Here is a 25,011-nt window from a genome sequence, read left to right on the forward strand (position 1 = left end):
ATTCTTATTCTTTTTACTATTATTATCATAATTATCATTATTTTATTATTATTATTAGTAGTAGAGGTATTATTGTTATCGTTATTTTATTATTATTATTATTATTATAATTATTAGTAGTGGTATTATTGTTGTGATAATAATAATAATAATAATAATAATAATAATAATAATAATAATAATAATAATAATAATAATAATTATTATTATTATTATTTTTATTATTATTGTTATTATTATTATTATTGTTGTTGTTGATGTTCTTGGATGGAAAAATATTTGCCTATTTTCAACACAAAAAATATAAAAGAGAATATAAGAGAATTCTCCTGTTGAGGTCTTTCTACCGTACTTGCTCACTTTATGTCTTGTCACTGTTAATATTAATCACTTTCTCATTGACAAGCCCATTTAAAAAAGAATAGATGGGCCAGCAAAAGCAAGAGAAGAAGGGTGGAAGGAAAGAGTAATGAATGCAATACCCTAAGCAACAGATACACTCCGGTCAGCACACACACACACACAAACTTCGAGGACTCCAGCTGACAGCTGTTAGATGGTCTATCGATTAGTCCTCGCTCTACAGATCGGCCTGCCAGAACTTGTCAGAATATTGAAGGAAAAAGAGCTTGAGAGAGAGAGAGAGAGAGAGAGAGAGAGAGAGAGAGAGAGAGAGAGAGAGAGAGAGAGAGAGAGAGAGGGAGAGAGAGAGATGGTGAGACAGATTGGAGAGAGGCACAGAGAGTGAGAGCTAAAGGTCAAAAAGGGAATTTTGACCATCCATATCTAATAATTCCTTGTTGATTTTGTGATACTGAATATTGATTTTGTATTTTAATGAGACATGTGAGAAGGCCACACATTTCTCTTCTCTGTTCCTACAGTTATCTGTGTTCAAAGGACTATAGAGTGGGTGACAACAGCTCGATCTTGTTTTTTCTTCCTAAATTAGGCCTCATTTCCATGAGATTTAATGACATCATACTCATCAAGTTAACTGCTGAGAACCTGAGAATCCAAACTGAGCCCCACTTTTTAATATAAGACTTATTTAGTAAGGAATCTAACAGGTAAAAACATTGCCAAAACAGTCTGTTGCAAATGCTCACGGCTTAAAGGTCAACATTTGGTTTGTTTTAACCTGTTTGATAATCTGAACGTACACAGTATTTTTTCCGGCTCATTTAGAGATCTAAGGCCTAAGCAATTCAGAAATGTTGGCCAAAGCAATATAAACTATGACCAAAGTCCTAATAAAGCACAATTATCCTTTAAGGTTAGGCAGAGACCATTAAAATTCCAAGAGGTACACGCATGTTCATGTGTTTTGCAGGTGTTGGTTAACGAGCAGGAAGACTATAAAAAAACAAAGAATGACTTCATGCTGCTGTCACATCCTCCTTTTGTTTTAAGAGAGCATGACTGACAAGGTTTGGTCAAAGACCGTCTTCATCAAGTGTAGAATCTCTTGTTATCCTCTCTCTGTGAAGAACTCATGAGCCAGAATAATAAGGACCGTGTTGCAAAGCTGCGGAATGGGTTGTTTTCGTCAGTGAAAGCAGTAGAGAGTGATTCAAGTGCTCACGTATTTTAAATAGCTTAGAACTTTCTGTTGTGTTTCTGAACTGTATGGAGCTGACTTTCCTGCTTTCTGTAATGAATGCACTTCTCAATAAGAATGCAGAGATTTGCAGACAGGGAGAGAAACATGAGCAGTCAGATGTCTGCCTGTTGTTACTTTTTAGCTACACTAACTGCAGAGCATTTTGGATGATAACGGTGGTCTGTCTGGTTCTGATGGTGGTTGGTTTACCACTTTGATCAAGACTGAAATAACCAACAACTATCAAATGGATCAACATTTATGAACAGTTATAAAGTCTCTTACTAAACTAGATAGCCGTCCAATTTCTCTTCATGCAACCTGAGCTGGCTTATGTCATTAGCTTTCCCTAAACTATCTCAACAAATTTTTAATCATTTTTACATTATTCTGATACAAACATCATACTTGCAGTGGGATGAACTGTGACTTCTTTGACCCATCATTAGGTTAAATTGTCCATTTTATGTATGACTTCATTCTGACAGAAATAATGACATCAGCCTTTGTTTCCTAGCATGCTAAATTGTTAAACTATGATGAGAGGATGTTATCCTTTGTACCTGTAATTATGAGAACTCTAATTTGCTGTTAAAATTTAGCTCACAGCACAGCTGTGACTCAGAGCAGCCTCAGTTTCCCTGCTCCCCTCTATTCAGCTAGCATGACTAATGATGCTAAGTGTTCTTTTATAGAGTGGGAAACTCACTTGAACTCAGTTTGTTTCTCAGTTAGCATCTGTTTGGACATCTGATGTATTTAAAAACACATAATTGAGGATTAATAAAATGAATGACAAAGAGTGAAAGAAATCCACCTGTGTGACACACCAACCAAAGATACTTTTTAAGAGTCAAGTAGTAAAAGTAATGAGAAAATGATGCATCATGCTCTGATGGTACTTCAGCCAAAGTGATAAAATAAGCCTTGTCTCATCCCCCGTGAAATCCAGCTTTTGCTCATTTGAATTGTTTACCTACACCTCCCCCACCAAGACAAATAAAGAAAGCATTCTCTGTAAGGTTACAAGTATTGATTTCAAAATTTTGAAAAGAAGCAGTCAGGGCTGAAGCGGAGAAGCAATCGATGCATCATCACTGGTATTTCACTAAGAAGTAATCGCACCTGTCTCCTTGTCTGTTTAAAAAATGAATGTCCTTAAAAACCTCAATTCATCTTTGTCCTTGGTTTCCATTTTAACAATGTGAATTGTCAGGTTAGGGCAGGAAGAAGAAAAGAGCTCTTGAGGGAAGAAAGTGGACAAGGCAAAATGAGTATGAGGCCAGCATGTTATCATTCATTGTGAAATGGTCACATTTAATGGTTGAAACCTGTCATTGTATATACATCTATAAAAAAGACCCCAGGTACAGGTTACGACATTCTACTGCTAATACATACATTATTATTATTATTAAATAATAAACCTTTTGTTCAATGTTAAAGTTACATATCATAGTTTACAAAATAGGATCAAGGAGAATTAAGCCATTATGAATGTCTGGAAACAAAAACTAAAATCCTATATGTGTTTTTATTATTTGTCCATAAAATCAAAAAGAAAACAAAGAAAACAAACAATAAAACACATCAATATTCCTTTGAGTAACATAATATTAACTGGTGATATTGGCTATTGAAATGTAAACTGCAAAAGGCTTTTTTTAATGTTTTTTTTAAAGGCGTCAGAAAGCGAACTGTCTTGTGTTACTGTATTTTACAGCACAGAGCAAAATGGAAGACCAACAAAGTTGGTTTCAGTGTTTCAATAACCAACTTTGTCATCCTTAATACAAAGTGGAACCAAAACAAATGTGTGGGCAAAGATCTTCAGTCTCAAATCCACTTTACGTTTTTTTACAATCCAGGTCTTCCTTGCCAGTCGCAAAAAGCAGAGTGTAAAGCTAATTGTCTAAAAAAGCCAGACTATGGTTATTGAATTCTTCAAAGTGTTAGTCCTCATATCCATCCAAAAAAAAAGACTCGCTCCATCTGTTTACCTCAGTCGTCCAAGTTGACAGATTCAGACTGACTGAGTATTTATGCGGCCTCTTTGTTTATCTGTTTACACAAACAGGAGCTGCAGGATTCCTCAGGTCCATCCTAAGTTTCATTCATATCCCTTGTGAGTTGGTGGCAACCGGGTGTCAAACACACACTCATACACAACTTTCAGGGGTTTTGACCCACAACAAAGGCAGACACAGGCTTCAGGAAGCTCAGTGAAATGTTTGGGAACCTTTTCGTAGAGGGTGAAGTTGAGTCTTTGGCATGATGATTTAGCTGTATTGGGACTGCTACGGTGACTATACACACAAACACACATGCAAATGCTCTTTGTGTGTGTGTGTGTGTGTGTGTGTGTGTGTGTGTGTGTGTGTGTGTGTGTGTGTGTGTGTGTGTGTGTGTGTGTGTGTGTTTGTGTGTGTGTGTTTTTATGTGTGTCTTTGTGTGTTTGTCTGTACAGTGCTTAAATTTCAGGAGAAAGCAAAAATTCGAACAAAAAAATTAATCATAAAAAAGGATAAGAAGGTCATGGAGAAGATATTTGTTTTTGTCGTCTCAGGAGTTGATTTTCTTGTTCTGAAGAGGAGAACTCCAAACTGTTGTCCACCAAACAAAGTCTGCTGTGGCCCATCAAAACCACCAGGGGGTATTCTAAGACTGTTTATGCTGGACACTGTTTTTGTTGCTGTTGTTGTTGTTGTTGTTGCTGCTCCTGTTGCTGCTGTTGTTCAGGATGATGATCAAGATGATGATGATGGCGCTTTCAAAAGTTCCTTTGAAGTTTTTTCTTTGTCACCATTAATCAAAAAATGCTCCATGGCATTATCATCGTCTGATTTCATGTCTAAGTAATCTTGGTGAGTAACTGCGTGATGGACAGATATGATCAATGCACTGTATCCTTGAAACATGTGCAAAATAGAAAAAGACCAGCCTCTCCCCCTCCTCCTCCTCTTCCTCCCGCTCCCCTCAGGAATACGACATTTACATCTAGAGAAAGAGACAGAGGCACAGATTAGGCATCTCAGACAACACACTCCATTAGACTTTTATCAAAAGCAGGTATGGACAAATGATTAAAAAGTAGAATATTGATGACTTTTTAGATTTATGCATTTTAGCATCAGATAGTCATTACAGGTGCAGTTATGTTTGAGTAACACTGCTGATATAGTTAGTTGAGGTGAAGCTTGTTTGAGATAACGTTATATAAATCTAAATCTAGTTTAGACAGAAAATTAGCCTTGATGGACTTTATCATAATGCCATATCATATGTTTGTTTCATAGACTGTATAATTAATAAACGTAGTATCGTTGATGTCACCCATCTGTTTCTGAAGCGCTGTTTTGAAGCCAATCGTCAGCGGGTGCCATATTGGATATGCTGAACTCACCTAACTTCTGTCGAGCTAGTGTGAGGTGAAGAGGCAGGCTTTGAGCCTTCTCGCCAACAGCTACAGTGTTCCTGCCTATCGGCCAAGTCAGCTGTGACTCTTATTTTTGAAAACACGTAATCTTAATATCTTCTAAACTGCAGCTTTGTGAAGATTTCACCCCATGTGGAGTGTGTGCCGATAGAGAAACAAGCTATTCAGAGTATAATATTTTTTTTTACCAGGCTGTAAACCCGTTTATTTTTGCTTTTAAGATTTTTGAATGGATGTGTGTGTGGTTTTCAATACTTCTGGAGGCAACCTCAAGTGGACACTTGAGGTACTGCAGTTTTCAACACTTCCTCATTGGCTTTGTTTCTAGCGTCTGGAAGTTGCCACTTGGTTTGGTTATTCTAAATCTTAATCTGCAGGGGTCAGCTAAATAAAACGTTTAACCAAAAGAAGAATGTTTTTCTCTATATCCCTATAGCATACTAAAATAAAATGACTGAATTCCATTTAATGGGAGTCCTCCAGTTAAGTAGAGGCAAAAGTGCACTTTTGTCCACACTCAAACAATACTATTTTTAGTAACACGAAATAATAAAAAAGTCACAAACTCAAGTTTTTATTCTGTGTAAAATAAATGCAAAGCAGATTTTCAGTTGGACTGAAAGTGGTATAAATATATCTTTAACAAATTCATCCAACTGCAGCTGGCTCCATTCATTCATCCTCTAGTGGTTAAAATGAGCAGCAGGTGATCAGTTGGATAAGTATTCATGTTGAATGTCATTCAGCTTGAGAACTATTACAGTGTATTGTTTGTCAACGTGTCTTCTTGGCTCAAATAAGGTGCAAAAACTAATCCCTGTCTGCACATTAACAGTCAGGTTCTCTGTGACACTTAGACGTTCAGCTTCTCAGCATTCATTGTTAAACATCCACTTCCTCGACAGTGTACCTGCTTTTACAACATGATTTACACTGTAGAACTATAAAATTAATGGGATGGGACAGCTTTGAATTGGATTTTACCCCGGTCCCTCCAGGGGTTCTGCTGGAAAATATGAAGAAAGTCTCCCAGCTGGGTCATAAAACAAACTCACCCAATCGTTGTTGCTCTTGTTCTATTAAACCTGCTCTTGACATCAATAGACATGCACAGACTTGCCAATATGTGACTGAGTGGCTGAGCTCATAATCAATTCATAGATGAGGGGTTGTGGACTCATAAGTGTTTTGTGAGTATGTGTGCTTGTGTTTGCTCACCACATGAACAGCAGCAGCATTCCTAACAGCAAAGGGGAGAAAAATGTGAGGAGCCTTGCAGCTCTGCCAACTGGAGGTTCAGCCTTTTGTGGTGCGTTGGAGGATGGTATGGGGGAGGTCTTTGTCTCTGGAAAAACAATCACATAACACAATAAACCCGACTGAGCATATTTTTTATATAAAACCCCAGCTTCAAATTTTACTTCAGTTTTTATCTTGTTGTGTTGCACAACCATTTTGTCCCCAAGGGATGAAGATTCAAAAATAACGCTCTGATGAATGGCCACCGAAAAGTGCTCATCATACAAGGAAGAACTGAGCAGAAAGGAAAATACTGTGCAGAGTGGAATCAATTCTAATCAGCAAGTGCAATCAATACAGGACTTATCAAGGCAGTTATGAAGTGAACTGGACAAAGAAATCTCTTTCATTCTGAAGCCGCAGGGAAACAGTGACAGAAAGAAGGACTAGGATTATCACGAAAGGAAAATAAATTATGGTGACTTGATAAAAGAAAGAGGGAGTGAGGTGGCAGTAAAAACCTAGAGAGAGCAAAGAGGAGGATAAAGTTAAAATAAGCATTGCTGCAGTCCTATACTTCGTAAAACATTGAAAATATACATCCGATTTTATAGACCCATAATATACTGTTAAACATGATTTTACAGCACAAAGCCAGAGCTGTAGAACTACTTCAGACCCATGTAAGTCACAATTTTGCATACAACTGCACTAAAACTTTAACAATGAAGATCTCCCAACAATTGACTCTTATTAAAACATTACTTTTTTTCTTCCTTCTGGACCCTGAAGCAGACACCGTCTGTACTTTTAACTGTAGGCTTAAAACTTTCCTTTTTGATAAAGCTTAGGGCTTAGGGCTGGCACAGGCTTGGACCAGCTCTTAGTTATGCTGCTACAGGCTTATACTGCTCGGGGAACTGAAGCACTTGGCTCCTGTCTTTCCCTCTCTCTCCTCTGTCTGCCTGTCACTTACTTTAAGTCTTCCTGTCTCACTGAAGTTACTAACCACAGATCCTTCTTGGTGTTCCTGAGCTCCTTTGTCTCGTAGGTTCCTCTGGATCTCTGCCGTAGACGGCCTGCTGCTGTGGCCGTGCCAGACTCCAGCTGCTACAACTACTACGATCTGGCTCCCCACAATCATCTATTTCTTTCTGCATTTCCCTCTATTCCTCTTTCCAACTGCAACATGATCAAGGCAGATGGCTGTCTAACATGAGTCTGGCTCTGCTTGAGGTTTCTGCCTGTTAAAAGCACTAACATACAAGTCCTGTCTATAACATGGGAAGGGATTTTATCCTGTCTTGATGTTGGGTCTTTGTTAAAAGTTTTTTTGGGGGGAGGGCTTTTTGCCTTTATTTGATAGGACAGCTGAAGGGAGACAGGAAATGTGGGGAGTAGGAATGGGGGTAGACATGCAGGAAATGGTCACGGTCAGGAGTTGAACCAGAGACCTCTGCGATGAGGACTGTAGCCTCTGTATGTGGGGCGCTTAGACTGCTAGGCCACCAGCGCCCCTTTTGCTATTAATTTTTAAAAAAGTACGGTCTAGACCTCCTTTGTTTGTAACGCGCCTTGAGATAACATTTGTTGTGATTTGGCGCAATATAAATAAAGATTGGTTGATTGATTGATGGGTGATTGGTTGATCTCCCTCTATCCTTCTTTCCAATCCAAACAAGGTCAAGGCAGATGTGTGTCTAACATGAATCTGGTTCTGCTCAAGGTTTCTGCCTGTTAAAGGAAGTTTGTCCTTGCCGCTGTAACTTGCTAAATGCTGCCAAGTGCTCTTCTCATATAGTACTAAGACACAAGTCCTGTCTGTAAGATGAGACTGGATCTTATCCTATCTTAATGTTGGGTCTTTGTTAATAATATAATGTAGAGTATATTCTACCTGCTGTCTTTGTTAAGCGTCTTTGTAAAACATTTGTTGTGATTTGGCACTATATAAATAAAGATTGATGATGATGATTTATTTTCTTTTGACCTTAAATTATCCCTTAAATATATATAAATATATATTTATATTAATATAAACATTGATCTGAGATTGGAGTTAGTCTAAGCTCAAACAGAACCAAAAATTCATACTTAAATCTGCCTAAGGATCAGAAACTTTTCTAAAATCATAGAGTTCAATGTATATGTAGAGGATGAAGAATCTTGTGCACATTATAGATACATTTGACTAAACAGTAAAAAAAGTTCTACCCTTGTTCATTTCTTGTGAATACGGTTATGCTTCAGTTTATGGGGTTGGTTCTACAAAGCTTGGGGCGAACATAAATATGCCGAAAATTACAATGTGCTCTCTCTTATGCTGTTTCTAGTTCTACAGTTTGGTTTTACATTGCCTGACAAATAAAAATATCACAGTTCAATGTTTTATAAAATGGGGCTATTGCTACAGCTGCAGGCAGCACAGTAGATATTAACTTACGCACACTGTATTCAGCTTAGGCAACAACCAACTGTATTTTTCTCTTTATAACTGAAGAGAGAATATGATTTCCCTCTCCTTTCAATTAATGACTGCACTGCAGCACTGTGTTAGGAGTGGGGAGATATTAGAAGGAAGCAGCCAGGTGTGAAATAGCTAAAGAGAGAGAGAGAGAGGGAGAGAGAGAGAGAGAGAGAGAGAGAGAGAGAGAGAGAGAGAGAGAGAGAGAGAGAGAGAGAGAGAGAGAGAGAGAGAGAGAGAGAGAGAGAGAGAGAAAGAGAGAGAACTAGGACACATTTAACTTGATCAGCATCTCAAGTGCAATACTTCCCGCCTGCAGCAAAACATTTTGCTCTGGAGTGGTGAAGAAAATAAAAATTATGCAGGAATAATGTGATGTGACGACAAGGGACGGTGACTGGGTGCCACATTTATGTAACAAGCTAGTCGGGGAACAGGTGAAGACAAGGTGACAAGACAATGATGTGAGGGGGAGAGCGAGGAGGACAGGATTGATAGATTCAATGACAGAAAAGAAAAACAGGCAGAGGAGGAGGGAGAGAGAGAATGCAGCGGGGGAACTGAGCGGAGAATCTGAAAAGTTTTCATGGGAAAAATGTGCAAGTGGAAGAGGAGAGAACAAGATTAAATTCACTGAATGACTTAAACTCCAACTACCCTGCCTGTTTATGCTGATAGTGTTGATGTCGGAGGATTTGGGAAATTGTGATATAAAAGAAAAATCGTGAACACTGCATCTGTGATCATCCAAACTGAAGCCTCCTTTTCAAATTTTTTTGAAGCTCGGATTTCGTCTCACTGCTTGTTGCCGTCTTTATCAGTCAATGAAGACATCTCAGAAGCGTAGGGAAGCAAGAGAAGCTGATTCCCTAATGCAAACTGTCAAAGCTCAGAAACACACGAGTCTCCTGAATAAATGAAAATTACCAGGAGTATGGGAGTAGGGGGTGGGGAGGGGAAGAGGGGAGGGGGTAGCTATACACCAATGTGAGCCAATTGGCAGGGCGATGAAAAAAGGGATTTTGAATTCATCCAGAAAGACAGGAATCAAGAAATGAGCCAGTTTCACCAAATAGATATATTTATTAAATACAAGCAGGCTTTTACTTTTGTTTTTCCTATAATGAACAGTAATTCTATTAATCAGATATTCAAGATTTCCCTTGATTCTGCAGATTTATAATCTGCCTACTCCTTAAAAATGGTCTATTTAATCACACCAGAGTGTTTCAGGAAAAATGATACAACACTTTGATTCTGGAATCTGAACTCCTGAAGTAATGATATGTTTTGATACTCCATGTAACTGACAAAATAGGTAATAGTTTTCTACAGATCAGATCCAGCAGGACCTCAGGGCACCGACGCAGTGAAGATGGCTTGAAACAGAAAATAAGCACCTATAAATAGTGAGAGACAAGAAGGATGTACGAAGTGATATCTAGTTTGGTGCTAGACAGTATCCAGTTTCTGTCTCATGGAGTGGGTGAGGCAGAAACTTATATCTCTGATGATTGCAACATTTAGGATGGCTGCGACTTTTTTTAAGCCTCAACTGATCTGCTTTTTACTTCCTGGAATGCTGTTGCTAAGCGATAGTCCAATCACGGAGGATGGGATTTCTAAATGTCGTCCGCCTGTCACCGTGTGATCCTTTTGATGTTAAATGAGGTTGTTCATATAATTACACAAAGCAGACACTTGACTACAACTAGCTACTATTTTTGTTCATGTCCTTTTAGTATGGGCGACCTGCTGTTACTGATACATGATTAGAGAGAAGAAAAAAAAGAAGGAGGGTAGAGAAAGTGTTAGGTGCGTTAAGACTGGGAGCTATAAACAATCAATAAGTCGCAGGAACTGTGTTCATTTCCTTTCGGGCTGAGTGGCCAGGGGATTTCGGTCAGTGTTGAGATGTAAACACAGTGGTCAGGTGAGAAAATCTGACCTTGTCTGATCTGTTTGTGTTTCTGAGGCTGGTCGAGGACAGGAAATCAGTGAAATCTCTGTGTATGTGATTCTTCCTCACATGTAATCATTTTATGGGTGGATGCAAACTGAATTATAAAGTCTTTGATTTTCTTTAGCATGGGTGTTTCCATTAACTTAATTTAAAGCAAAAGTATTAGAGGCATTAGATCATTAAAATAAACTGAGCATGAGAAACTAAAACAAAGAACAAGGGTCCATTGAATGGATGATATTGTCGACTGATTTACTCTTAATCTTTGGACATCCAGGTTAAGAGGATGCTAACAGCTTTTATAGCAACACCGTGAGAGAGATGCCTTGTCACTGTGATTCCAGTATCTTCCTGTTCAACTGTATTGCATCTTCCACTGGCAAAGCATACACACTTTCTATTCCCTATGTTTTCCTCAGGATTTTATGAACACATTGAAATGAACAAAAAACGTTCGCCCCAAAAAAACATCTGAAAAAGTTTCCTTCCATTTTTTTTAAGACAATGGAAAGATGTGAATCAAGATGTTTTGTTTTCACTGTTTCAAACAGTTGTCTGCCCGGAGGAGGAGTAGGGTAATAACACATTGACAAATTATGCTCTAATCGATGGGAACATTGACTCACTCGAAGTCAATGGAAACTAAAATTAACAAAACAGGTGTTCATCTGAAGAGAAGGTGGTCGAAGGCCAGGGAAAGAGAAAGGCTCAAAGGGTGAGGTGACAAAAAAGTCCAGAGACAAAGAGTGAGTGATCAATATAAAGAAGAGTGTGAGGAAATAGAAAAGAAACAGACTGAAGAGGAGAAAGAGGGAGACCTGGAGGTTAAAGAGAGAATGAGATGGAAAGGCAGAATAGGACAAGGAGAAAGGGAAGGGAAGCAGAGAAGCCGCAGCTGGATCGAGAAGAGGCATGAGGAGAATCCCAATGACCGCCTGTTCTTTCTCGGAGAACAAGGAAAATACACCGGGTACTGACTCAGTCTGTGTGTGTGTGTGTGTGTGTGTGTGTGTGTGTGTGTGTGTGTGTGTGTACCTCTGAGTTATTGTCTTCACGTTTGTGTACGATGCAGCAGAGCTGGCTCTGTGTTCGGTGTGTACTGCTTAGGGTGTGTGTTTTATGGTTTTAGATATGCATGAGCTCATGTTTAATGTGATGATGGATGTGAGCTGCTGCTCGCGACAAACAGGAGTCACTGTTGTCAAACTGTTGAGACACTTCAGTGCTCAGGTAGGAGGATGGAGCGAAAGACAAGTCTGCAGAGATTTATTTTTAGAAAGATTTCAAATGGGGTTAGTAAGGTAGAGTTTCAGGTTAGTTGTGCTTCCATGTTTGCCACTTATCAACCTGTGTGATGTAAATGTGTGCAATATGGCTGATAAACTCAAGTAACTTTATCAATGTGCTGACATCCATTCATGACATTTTATTGTTTGACAGAATATCAGGAGAATATTCTAAATACACACTGAGGTAAAAATATATAGAGGAGGGGAAATAATTTATTCCCATCACTGATTAGTCCTTGTCCAACATAACGACGTCTACCGGTTGGGGTAATCCAAACCTTTTTTTAGACTTTGAGGCAAAATCCAGGACAAGGAAAGGTCAAAAGTCACCAATAAAGGCTGTATTTGTAATTCAGGATATCGTATTTTGCATATTGCATATGATTGCCTGTAAATCCATTCATATTAGTTAGATTGAATATGTCGCAGGAAAGGGCGGGGGTTGGCCTATTGGCTAAGTTGCGTGCCCATATAGCAAGCAGCCCAGGATCAATTCCAGCCTGTGGCCCCTTTCCCTGCATGTCATTCCCCCATCCCCTCCCAGTTTCCTCCTCAATACACAAAAAATATATGGGGTGGTGTAGATATGGAGCGGTCAAAGCACTTGCCCCTTATGCAAAGGCTATAGTCCTTGTCGCAGTGGCCGCAGGTTTGACTCCCGGCCTCGACCATTTGCTGAATGTCTTCCCCACTCTGTACTCCCCACATTTCCTGTCTCTCTTTAGCTGTCCCGGCCATTAAAGGCAAAAATGCACCCCAAAAAATATTCTAAAAAAAAAAAAAAACCTATGTCGCAGGATTGTAGATACATTAACACTAAGACAGAACTTTTTTAATATTAATATTTCTGTATGTTAAGGCTAATTTAGTCTCTAATTTCCATTAATTCATTCTCAATTTGATCCAACCCCTGGTGTTCAAATCAGATCTAGTTGAACATCAAATCCTTCCCTGCTTTAGTAACAAAATGTTTTGTGTACTCTCTGGCCTCAAGTGTATGCATGATCTGCAGGAGATGATTGGACATAGCGGGATTCTATAATGAAATGAATATGAGCAACAGAAGAGACAAGATGTGAAACAGTATTAGAGCAGAAAATCCACAATGAGGATGAAGAGTGTACGACTGTGGACTGTCTCTTTTTGGATGTTACGTGTTAGGTTTTGGCTGTGCCCTGTCAATAACAAGCCAGAAGGGATTTATTTCTGACAGCTGTTTGACAGATCTTAATGTCTGACATGTTTATACTAGTGCTGGAAACACTGATATTTGACCTAAGACTTATTTCTTAACAATTTCCAAGTTCCTTTTTTTTCTCCCTGGCAAAATAAATATTCAAGTCAAGAGCTGTATCAAGCCCAACGAGACCATGTCAGACATTTTCAAATTCAGATTTTTTCTTCTAACTTGATCTCTGGAGGCAATTTCAAGAATCATCTGTATTTTTGCTAAACTGTAGAGCCTGACGATTCTGTCGTTTTACTTCAGTGAAGGAGTCTATTTGGCCGGTCACTACAAAATCTCTTTAAGATTGGACTAAGGGCGCTACATGGGAGGAACCCCTGCCAATTGACTTCCATTTATCTACTTCCAGTTTGTGTATGATTTCAATTTAGACCAAATCAATTAACCAATCAATCATTATTTCTACAGTGCAAAATCACAACAAATGTTATCTCAGACACTTTACTAATATAGCAGGTCTAGATCGTACTCTATGCTAAATTATTAACAAAGACCAACATCAAGACAGGATAAGATCTAGTCCCAAGACATTAACTCATCTTAATCCACCAGAACACTGCAACGGCAAGGACAAAATGTCTTTTTAACAGGCAGAAACCTCAAGCAGAATCACTTATGTTAGACATCCATCTACCTCGAACGAAATATTACCCTCTCTATATTATTAATTTATTTCTCCCTCTTTCCCCCCCAGTGATGAATTTTAAGTTACTAAGGTGTGGGCAAGTGTGTGAAGCGATAATGTATTGTGTTCCGTGTGTTCAAGATGATGTGTTTTATATTTCTAAAACAGAACAAACATATTCAAATATAAAGTTTGGACAAAGGTGTAGTGGAGCAAATAGCATCATTGGTAATTAATAAATCTCTATGAGGTGACAGGCCTTAAAGTCTGATCCACCAATATGTTAAAACTAATACTAATACTAATACTAATACTAATAATACTAATACTAATACCAATACTAATACTAATACTAATACTACTACTACTACTACTACTACTGCTACTACTACTAATAATAATTGTATTTATAGAGAACTTTTCAAAAACAAAGTTACAAAGTGCTTTACATGGGCAGCAAAATAAACAGGCAGTTTATATTGCACACAACACATCTTCACGTACAGAATATTTCATTGCTTATAGCAATTCAGTTCTGAATATTATAATAAAGTATTCAACAGCCTGATATGCAGCTGGTTATACTGTGGATAAACACTCCCATATTTGCAAGATCACCGCAGGATTGAAATGTAGAAAGTATAAATTAGTCAAATTCACTTTAAAACCTGCCCATCCATATTCAGTGTATATTCATTCAAATTGTGTCCTCCCATTTGTGGGTTGCTATTCCAGCATGGTCAGAGAGACACGCACAAAAGAGTGTTCAGGCCTGGAGAGGATGTCTTATTTTTCAGGGATCATCAGTGCGTGGAGAGATTTTGATTTGACAAGTGATCTCTGCCACATGCTGAAGGGGTGCCAACGAGATAACTCCCAGAGATAGCTTTTACTTTTGCCAATTTGTGTGTGTGTGTGTGTGTGTGTGTGTGGGTGTGTGTGTGTGTGTGTGTGTGTGTGTTAGGGGACACTGAAAATACAATAATCTGCAATAAATTCAATGTAAGATTACCATTCATCATGCATACACAACGCTAGAAAGTGCAGTGTTGTTGCAGTATAAGTAAGCCAATCTGAGCTTGTCGGGGAGACGTGAGAATTTTTAAAAAGATGTTTTTCCCTGAGGCTATGTTCAGGCGCTCAGGTTGATGTGAGCCGATTTGTCTTGAGGCTGCTGGATCTTATTGCTCAAGCTGCGATAAAAGTTCAAGGCTATCAAACGCTTATAGTGTACTCAATTTAATGATAAAGAAAGTTATTAACCAAACTTAATTTCATACCTAAGTGGTTTGGGAAATTTATTGTGTGACAGCCGCTGGCACAATGAACAATGGTAAAAACATTATAGGAATACTATATTATCATCACAATGATTTCTCCAGCTGATGGACTACAAGGCTGATAAAAACAAGCATGAGGGAATTACTGTTCTAATATGTCTTCATAGATACAGTTATGCTATCGCAGCCTTTTCTCTATACATCTTAATATTCCCCTCAAACTGAACTGAACTCAATTTGGAGATTTGGGGGATTTGTCAGCGTATCCCTGACTTTACGTGAAAAGAAATCTAACTACTGTTTGAAATCTATTTGCATGAAGCCTTTCTTTGTATCCTTTAAACTTGAACCTTTGAGAAACTTTTGTATCGTGGCAACTAGGATGGCAAAGTTGGTCAGATGGCGCACAAAAAAAATATCTTAATACTTTTGGAACACCTGTACAGACATTTATGGAGCAAGAAGACAATTGCTTCTGACTTTAATTATGCCTTTTTCTCTGAGGTTGAAATCTGCACTTGTCAAGTAAATGATCTCATCTATGTAGCACATTCAGTCAGTGATAGGATTACAGCTCTCTACAGAGAGTCATTGTTTAAAGAACTGTTCCTTAAAATGTGCTCTGAGGTTTGATCTAGCCTTGTAGACATCTTATCTTGAATGTTAATGAGCAAACATCTAAATGCTAACACGCTTGTGTCTAGCTGCTGCAACTACTACTATCAATCTCACCACTATCATCTCTCTCTCTCTTTCTCCCTGTATCCCTCTTTCCGACCCCAACTCGGTTTAGGAAGATGCCTGTCTAACATCAGTCTGATTCTGCTCAGGGTTTCTGTCTATCAAAAGGACGTTTTTCCAAGGCTTTCTCACATGAGTCTGGTTCTACTCAAGGTTTCTGCATGTAACAAGGAATTGTTTCCTTGCCGCCGTAACTTCCTAAATGCTGCAAAGTGCTCGGCTCATGGTGGATTACGATGAGATCTGACTGAGTCCTGCCTGTAAGATGGGACTGGATCTTATCCTGTCCTAGTTGGGTCTTTGTTCATAATAAAACATAGAGTACAGTCTAGACCTGATGTGTTTGTAAAGTGTCTTGGGATAACACATGTTGTGATTTAACGCAACATGTGTAGATAACGTTTTATCTGCTCATGTTGGCATTATCTTTCAGTGCATGTTAGCACTAAGCTACTGCTGTAACTAACTACTGTCCTCAAGTACAGCCCTGCAAGATCTAATGGCATAGCTGTCAACTCGTGTTCTTTTTTCATTATATCATCATTCTGTCTTTCTATTTATTGTTTTGAACATAAAGTGTTTTTGTCAGCCAGACTTATTTTAAAGTATTTATATAAAACCTTCAAATCAGCAAGTGTTGACGGGATGTTTTTTTTTTTTTTTTTTTACAGAAATATGAATCTTCAGCTCTGACAGTTATGTCTCCAACTAATAACTTCTGCTGCATATATTTCAAATCTAAATCTTTAATCTGTATAGCCGGGCTAAGTCAACAACTTTGAAAGCAACCCTGAGGCAAGAGAAAAGAGTATAAACTTGAATTGAGGCTGACACCTACCAGTAGGGTCCATTTCAGTTGTCGATGTGATTGGAAGGGGGTCTTCAATCCAGGGTGTAGCGTGGACAGCAACGCTCCAGTCACTCCATGTTCCAATTTCTGTGTCCTTTGCAGCGACCTGATAAACACCAGAAAAGAAAAACACTTAATAAAATAAACCTGGTTACAACATTTGACAAGCCCTTTTACAATCATAACAGCACATCAAGAGATGTTACCTGGATGATGTACTCCTTCCCAGCATAGGCATCGGTGATGGTGTGGGAGGTGCTGTCAGATAACTCCACCTAAACAGCAGTGAAAGAGATTATATTGTTTGAGTTATGGTCATTTAAATTCAAATTCTTAAAGCAGTTATCAAAACAACCAAAGTTGAATTTTAAACAGATTGAATTTTGAAGATATGGGCAGTTCCTTGAATGGATGCTATTGTCCTCCTGTTAAATATTCCAACATGATCAGTTATGAAAATTGCCAGCTATAAGAAGCAATTCAGCCTGGAAGTCCAACCCTCAACCCATAGAGCTCTAACCATAAATCATGTGTTCAGCTCAGCACACTTGAATGTTTTATGGTGGTAGATGCAGCTGTGCATTGCAGAATGTGATTTTATTCAGCGCTCATTTATTTACCATACACCTTTTACCATTATCCTGCATAGGTCAAGTTTGCTGCTCTATCCTTGCAGTGTATTACATCTCACTGTTGAAGTGATTGAACGTCCATGGCCTTGCAGCCTCCACACATACCACCACTCAGACATGAATACAAAATACCAGTGGCATAATTGATGATTATACCAGAAAGCTTTGGCATCAATGCTACATAATTCTGCAACACAATATAATGCATGCCAACATTTGAAAGCCTTTTGTGCACACTTTAATTCGCAGAGCGCAACATAGAATGAACTAAATGTTGAGTCATCGAGGAGTGCATGAGAGAATGATTTGCTGCCTCCCTGTAATTTACGCCTGGTGTTGTGTGCGCTTGTGTGTGAGTGTATGTGTGTTTGTTTGCCTCAGGCTCATGTCTGATGGACTGGAGGGGAAAAAGGGAGAACGATGGTGCTGCCTCTTACTCCTGAAGTTGTATTTAATGATTTAAGAACTGCCTGTTGCCTTCTGTAGTCTACCGCAGCCACAACACAAACACACACTCACACATGTCTTGGGTATTTGGGCTGAATCAAGAGCCTAGGGTTATCTGAAATAATTCACTGTGTTAACTCAGCGAGAAGTTTATTTATTGCGTTGGTTGAACTAGATGTTGTGTGTACAAACTAAAATTTTAAAAGGAAAAACGATTTAATGGATGCTCAATTTTAGACAAGGAAATGTCACTAATTGGCAGTTTATTTGCATCAGGACTGCAGACTGTTAAGATCTGTCCTTTTCCAGAGTAAAGTGGTGACCGAAGATGAGACACTTCTGATCCAACATCATTACCATACAACAAGTCATCAACAGATCTGAGTTCTTTGCGAGGCTAAAGCATTTTGCACATTAAGATGTGTTTTGATACTGTGGATGCAATTCAAAATATTGTGTTTATACCGTATTTAAAGCATATAAAGCGCATCATTTGGGCATAGAACAGGTTATGAGAGAATAACTATCAGAATATAGCTTAGTGTGTAACGTTATCTGCAATACTCTGTTATTTTCATTAGTATTCATTAAAATTCATAAACAGCAACAAATGGTAAAATGATAAATATTCTGTAATGATATAACGCTTCCTCTAGTCTTCTGAACACTCAAAGTGCTTTACATTACTTTACACATTTACCCATCCTCACCACATTCATACACTGATGCAAGAGGCTGCTATGTAAAATACTGACTAATACTGGCCAAGCCACCAGGGGCAGTTTGGGGCTAATGTCTTACCACTGTTGTCACGGTCTCTGCCGAACTCTCTCTCAACACAGACATGACTAACCCATCCTTGTTTCTCTGATTCAGATCACCTGGGCATCGCACTTTGAGGGCATAAAAGCCCAACCCCAGTGGTGCTCTCTCTCTCTCTCCGACGACAGACTATACCACTGAACCGTAGCCAATCAGATCTTCATTGACCATGAAATAATTCATCATCGTGTTTTGACTTACACAAACTCATTAGATACTTTTTTTCAGCCTCCCCTAAACTCAATCCTTGTTTGATGCCTTAGGCCAGTGTTGTTATTATAATAAAATGGTAACTGAATTAACTGGATTATCATAATATATATACTAATACTAATTGAAACTAAAAGCCCAATTCGTTACCCCTCACAATCCCTTATTTTACAGCTAAATTGCACGTACACAAATGCAGAGTGGACAGTCCATGGCAATGCTTGGGGTTTATTTTACTGATAGTTGAGGTAACACTTTTACAATTCACCTTTGATTTCTCTTGAAGAGTTGACCTTTTAAGAACAGTCTGATTTTGATCAAAAACCCTTCACACAGCTATCTCATTTCTCACTGGTATGACTACAAGCTACAAACAAACCTCCGACTGGAGTTTCCCTTTCAGCTTTTCAAAATGTGCAAATCTGGAGTGGATCTGACAAATAAGCCCATCGTATATCTCCCAGCATCTGTGCGTCCTCTGTCTTCCTGTAATCTGTCTCTCATCACTCACCCACTCACTAAAGTTTACCATTCTGTTTTGAACTTTGCCTTGATCTCTGCAGCCTCTCTCTCTCTATCTGTTGTTTTCATTGTCTCTCGCCCCCCTCTTCCTACTCTTGGAAGGAAGTTCAAGCTTTATCTGCCAAACAGAGCGCTACATTTATAGGCTTAATTTCATTAGTGGAATGCAATAACAATGTCATGCAAGCATGTGTGTTTTACATGTTTTCTTGAGTGCTGTGCGTAAATCTGGATACACTTTAGAGTATATAGTGTGTGTAAATATGTGTTGGAATGGGCAAGTGTGCAGCCTTTAAGACTAAATCTTCCAATGTTTACATACGGTCCAGCCAGCGTATCCAACCATAGCTTCTACTAGCATTCCTGATTCTAATGTGTGTGTGGGTGTGTGTGTGTGTGGGTGTGTGTGTGTGTGTGTGTGTGTGTGTGTGTGTGTGTGATTTAGCAAACTAATGTCTGTAGTTTGAAAGCTTGTTAAAGTCAAGCCTAAAACTTTCATCTAATTCTGTTGGTTCACGTAGATCTGTGAATGTACCTTCATGTTTGTATGAACATGTGTGTTTGTGTATGTGTGTGTGCTTGCATTTGATATGCAATGATAGGAATGTAAAAAGAAAAATCACGTACACCAGTTTGAGAAAATATGCCCCCAACTCTTGTGTTTGTGATTCTCTGTACGCACATTTACGCTCATGTCAGAACAAGTCTGCAGCAGTGTTTCTGCATCTGCAAGGCTCGACTTGAACTGGCAACTGTGCGCTTGCACATGTATGTGAGAATATGAGGTGGAGTGTATGAAGTAAACAGCTTGCAGATAAACATTTCCAGAGAGATGGATGTGTTGCTGTGTTGCCAAGTGGCTAAACAGGGAGCGGCAAAAGCTGCACTTAATATCACATATGAGAGAGGATATGGGACTGGAGGTGAAGGATAGGGGGGATACAGTGAGGGAAGGAGAGATAGATGGAAGAGGCTGTTGCTCTTGCTGCATATATATAAATATACATGTATGAATGTGATATCTCTCACATCCTAAACCAGGCCTGTGTTACAGCAGTGGTGTTGAATATTTACTTGTTGCTCTATGTGTGTGTGTTTATGTTTCATATGCGTCTGCATTGATCATGTATTGAAAACTAAGCTGTGAAAAACTATGAAATCCCCAAAAAAACATTTATAGAATTGCATTAAATATTTGACTCATCCACAATATAAAATATAGGCACACACACACACATCGCCACTCCTCAGACCAAAATATTTACATCACCATAACCACAACACATAGAGTAAATATGCTGTATTTACAAAACCCAAGATATAATGTTAGGAAAAACTATTCTGCCCATACATATGGATTGACCACAATCTGCCTATTTTCTCAAAGTAATGATCACTTAATGTACTCACTCATGAGAAACTTCCTCAGTTAATACATAAACACCATATGTCTGTTCCCGTAAACAGCATATGTGAGCATGAATATTTGACAATAAACTGGAAAACACAAGATGCTAGGCTGGTGTTATTGCAGAGGTCTACAGAAGCTGCACACCTGGACTTTGTGATCTCTTTTGAACATGTGGGAAAAATAAAGATTCATTGATCATCCTCCCAAGGCATGAGTGCAACAACTTGAAAACAAACACTGAGGATGCAGAGGAGTCTTTAAACGCCAGTTGTTGAATACTGATTTTTTTTTTTTTGATTAAACTCTACATTTGGTTAAATTTAGCCTTAGCTGGTGCAACATAATTACCAAAGTAATTCTTATAAACCTTGATCTCTTCTAGATGCAACTTAGGATTGTTCAAGAAAGAATACTGGATACTGTATTGTTGTAAAGAGAGAGAGAGAGAGAGAGAGAGAGAGATAGAGAGAGAGAGAGAGAGAGAGAGAGAGAGGGAGAGAGAGAAATATATTGACAGTACAATGTGTTAACTTTTTAAAAATATTCTGGTTCCAGGCCAATATACAACACTTCTCTCAAAACACACACGCACACACATTCACACAAACGACACGGAGTAAAGCAGATAAGGAAGAAGAGCTTAGAAATTTGGTTCCCACAAACACGCCACACACAGCTTAGTGCTATAATACGCACACACACACACTTGTACACACTCCCCGAGAGCCTCTACACACAAATCCAGACAATGCGAGGGGCAGAGTGAGGAGATGTGAGCATTCCTCAGGGATTGCATAAGGAACTTTGAGAAAAGGAAGTGACCCTTTACTTTTCAGACATCTTTTTTTCTTTCCCCTCCTCTCTTGTCTTTCCATGCCTCCTCTCTCCTCTCTCCGTTCCTCTCATAACACCTATAAACGTCTTACTTGTGTCCTATTTAATTGTTATTGTCTCTCTATTTATGTTTACTGTTCTGAAAATAGGATAGAACTTCCCCACTAGGATCAATAAAGTTTAGAAGTATGTGTTGGAGGAAATATAACAAGGGATTACTTATTCTTACCTGGGGTCTACCATGACCAACACAATTATCTATAATATTTTAATTATGACTCACATCAGGTGTATAGTACTTGCTTTCATGTATTTAATCACTTATATTGTGAACAGAAATGTTATCATAGAAGAGAGGGGGGAGGGAGCAATGGCATGAGAATACTAGCACAAACCACCAACGCTGAAAAAAGAAATTAGGCAAGAGAATACAGACTGCAAATGTAGGAAAAATAAAAGACAGAAAAGAGAGAAACAGAGATGCAAAAAAAAGAGCAAGCCAAAGAAAGAAGAAAAAGCAGGGACAGTGAGACATGGAGAGAATTGGCGTCGGTGGTCAGATCTAATCCAGTGAGCATGTCTGTTGTCCTGGAAAGGAAACCCAATTATATGGCATTTCCACTGGCCCGATGGCGCTCCGTGTGTGTAAGTGTGTGTGTGTGTGCACTGAGAAGGTTGGTCTCATTAGGTTGACTGACAGCTCCCATTTTTCCACTGTGCACTCCTATTTGAGAGACACACACACACACACACACACACACACACACACACACACACACACACACACACACACATATATATGCACAACCAGGAGCACAGAATCCAGGCGTAATTTCTCAGACAGTATTTCCGTCTGTGAAGCCCCAATTGCCATAGCAGCAATTACTGTAAAAGGAAGCTAAACCCCCAGCCAATCAAAAAATCCTGAACTAGACCTTGCACCCTTAAAAAGCATGAGACGGTTTTCAACAACACTGCTGTGGAGGTGTCTCTACATTAACTCTGGTTTATGCTGTCATGCTTGCATGTCAGAGCTGTCAAACATGAACTCGTCATGACAGATAAGATTTGAATCAGAATTCATCCCCAACTCCCAGTTTCCCCCCTCTGTAGTATGTCTAAAAAAGCTCCTGTCAAGTTACAAAAATGTTTTTCTTTTCTCTGTTGGCAGATGCCTTGAGATGATAGCAAACTACGGCTCATTTTACTGGTTTTACTATCCAGTAATAGGAGACTGCCTTAAGAAAACTTAAAAATAATGCGTCATTATTGTCATGAGTTGATCTCAGGTTTGTTTTTGCCTTGTGTTTCATGCCTTGTTATTTCCCGGTCTGTTTTTCTGTGTAAGTTATCCTTTGTCTTCTGTGTGTTTAGTGATCCATGCCTTGTGTTTGAGTCCATTGTGGAAGTGCTAAAATCTATTGTCCATCGAGCGTCCACTTGAGGCTGGCTGGAGATGCACTGGAAACCACATCCGCACCCATTCGAAGAGACCATCTTTGCAGCAACAATACAAAACATGTTTACAGCCTGGTTCAAAAAGCAGTTTAGGTCTGAGTAGCTAATTTCTCAATCGGCACACACTGTACAGGGGGTTCACTTTTTTATAACTCAGTCTTTTCCAAGATATTAAACTAATGAGTTTTGCCCAAATAAGGACATGGCTGACTTGATTGACAGACGGGCACCCTGTAGCTGTTAGTGAAAGAGCTAAAGGCCCGCCTCTTTAACTCATACTAGCTTGGTTGAAGTTTGGCTGTGTTCAGCATTTTAAATATGTCACCTGCTGATGATTGGCTTCAAAACAGCGCTTCAGGAACAGATGGGTGACGTCACGGACACTAGTCTAGTCTCTTGTGTTTCCTGTTTTATTTTGTAGTTCTTGATCCCAGTGTGCCCAGTTTAGTTTTACTTCCTGCCCTTGTGTGTTTCCCTCCTTTTAGATTAACCTGATTAGTTTCACCTGTGACCTGTGACATCACCTGTGTTAATTACTCTGTGTATTTACTTTCTCTGTTTCCCCTATCCTGTGTTGGAATATTGTAAGTCTTCCTTGTGTTCACCGTGTTTCTTTATCCGGTTGTTTCCGGTGTTTTTTTCTGGATTTAGTTTCTAAGATATTTCATTAAGTTCTGTTTTTTGCCAATTTGTTCTATTATAATTCAACTTATTTTTCTGCACGAGTCCTCCTCCTTTTTTTCTCATGGTGACACATTAACAGTTTTATCCACATTTTTTATGCAGACACTCCCGCTGTTCAAAATGACACACAGCCTGACTTCAGATCATTTCTTTAAGCTTAAACTGATACTTATTTGGATCAGTGATGTTTTGCAAATGACTCATTTTAAACTGCTCTATAATAATACTGTGTTCCAGTGCTGGAAAGAGAGTCTGAAGCCTAGGACTTCTAAGTGGCTGCCTAATTAATGGTTGTTTTAGACAGATAATCAAACTCGTGACTAATGACAAAGAGCATTAATTGTAATAGAATGTGCTGTGTAATAGGCTGTCAGTTTGATAAGCTCTAAAAGCTGGGGAAAAGGCATAAATTAAATGAAAGGAGATTGAATCCTGTGAAAACAGCTAGTTACAGCACAGTGAGCACTGTGTAATATTCTTACAGCAGCTGAACGGGCTCAAGATGATAGTTTCAGCTCGACACTCTTCAAGGCGTCCTCTTGCTTCATTTCAATCATTTGCTACAACACCTCAATTCAAATCATTAATCTCCAACTCAAATCAGCAGATAGACGTTTTCTAAAATGCCCCTCCACCCCTCCGCCCCTGTGTTATTTCTTTCAGAGCTATGCATGATAAAGATAAAGCGATACAGCTGACAGAACATGATGGGTTGTGAAACTGCTGAACGCCAGCTGAACCACAGTTTTCCAAAGAGAGCTGTGCTGCCCAATGGCAGCTGGCACTGCTCATCATAAGTTGTTGCCTTTGGGCAAAAAAGTTTCTACAATTTAAAAAAAAGGCCAAAAAAAAGTAGGTCATTTGTATGCACTTTGAGCATTTTAAACAACTTATACTGAGAAGGTTTCCTGTGTGGGTTATTTTCAGAGTAAGCTATGCATTTAATAAATCCAGGATGACTTGTTGATGTTTAATGATCCAGATGATTCTTGAATATCTTAAAAATTGTCTTTAAAAAAACATTCTGCTGCTTTCCAATCTTAACCATTGTTGTCGTCCTCCATGTTTCATTTGGTGTCTGCACTGTTCATTCTATCAAAAGTTTATTGACCATGAGACAAAGGCCCAGACGATGATGTCCGAACAATGTTTGTGTGTGTGTGTGTGTGTGTGTGTGTGTGTGTGTGTGTGCGCGTGCGTGCGTGCGTGCGTGCGTGCGCGCGCGTGTGCGTGCGTGCGTGTGTGTGTGTGTGTG

At 39.0% G+C, this 25,011-nt stretch overlaps 1 protein-coding gene across 3 annotated transcripts in view; it reads right to left on the reverse strand.

The window, feature by feature from the left end:
* Positions 1-2,895: 2,895 nt before the first annotated feature.
* cntfr (ciliary neurotrophic factor receptor) overlaps positions 2,896-25,011 on the reverse strand; it is a 261,418-nt gene continuing 239,302 nt past the window's right edge. For all 3 annotated transcript variants that reach the window (XM_034708919.1, XM_034708920.1, XM_034708918.1), the window contains 4 exons: positions 16,943-17,011; positions 16,725-16,842; positions 6,258-6,384; positions 2,896-4,600 (listed from right to left, as the gene is read on the reverse strand). In XM_034708919.1, the coding sequence (XP_034564810.1) occupies position 4,600; positions 6,258-6,384; positions 16,725-16,842; positions 16,943-17,011 (315 nt within the window). In that variant the 3' untranslated portion in view covers positions 2,896-4,599. The remainder of the gene's footprint in view (positions 4,601-6,257; positions 6,385-16,724; positions 16,843-16,942; positions 17,012-25,011) is intronic.

The sequence above is a fragment of the Notolabrus celidotus genome, chromosome 19, assembly GCF_009762535.1.
Source record: "Notolabrus celidotus isolate fNotCel1 chromosome 19, fNotCel1.pri, whole genome shotgun sequence".
Classification (NCBI taxonomy): Eukaryota; Metazoa; Chordata; class Actinopteri; order Labriformes; family Labridae; genus Notolabrus; species Notolabrus celidotus.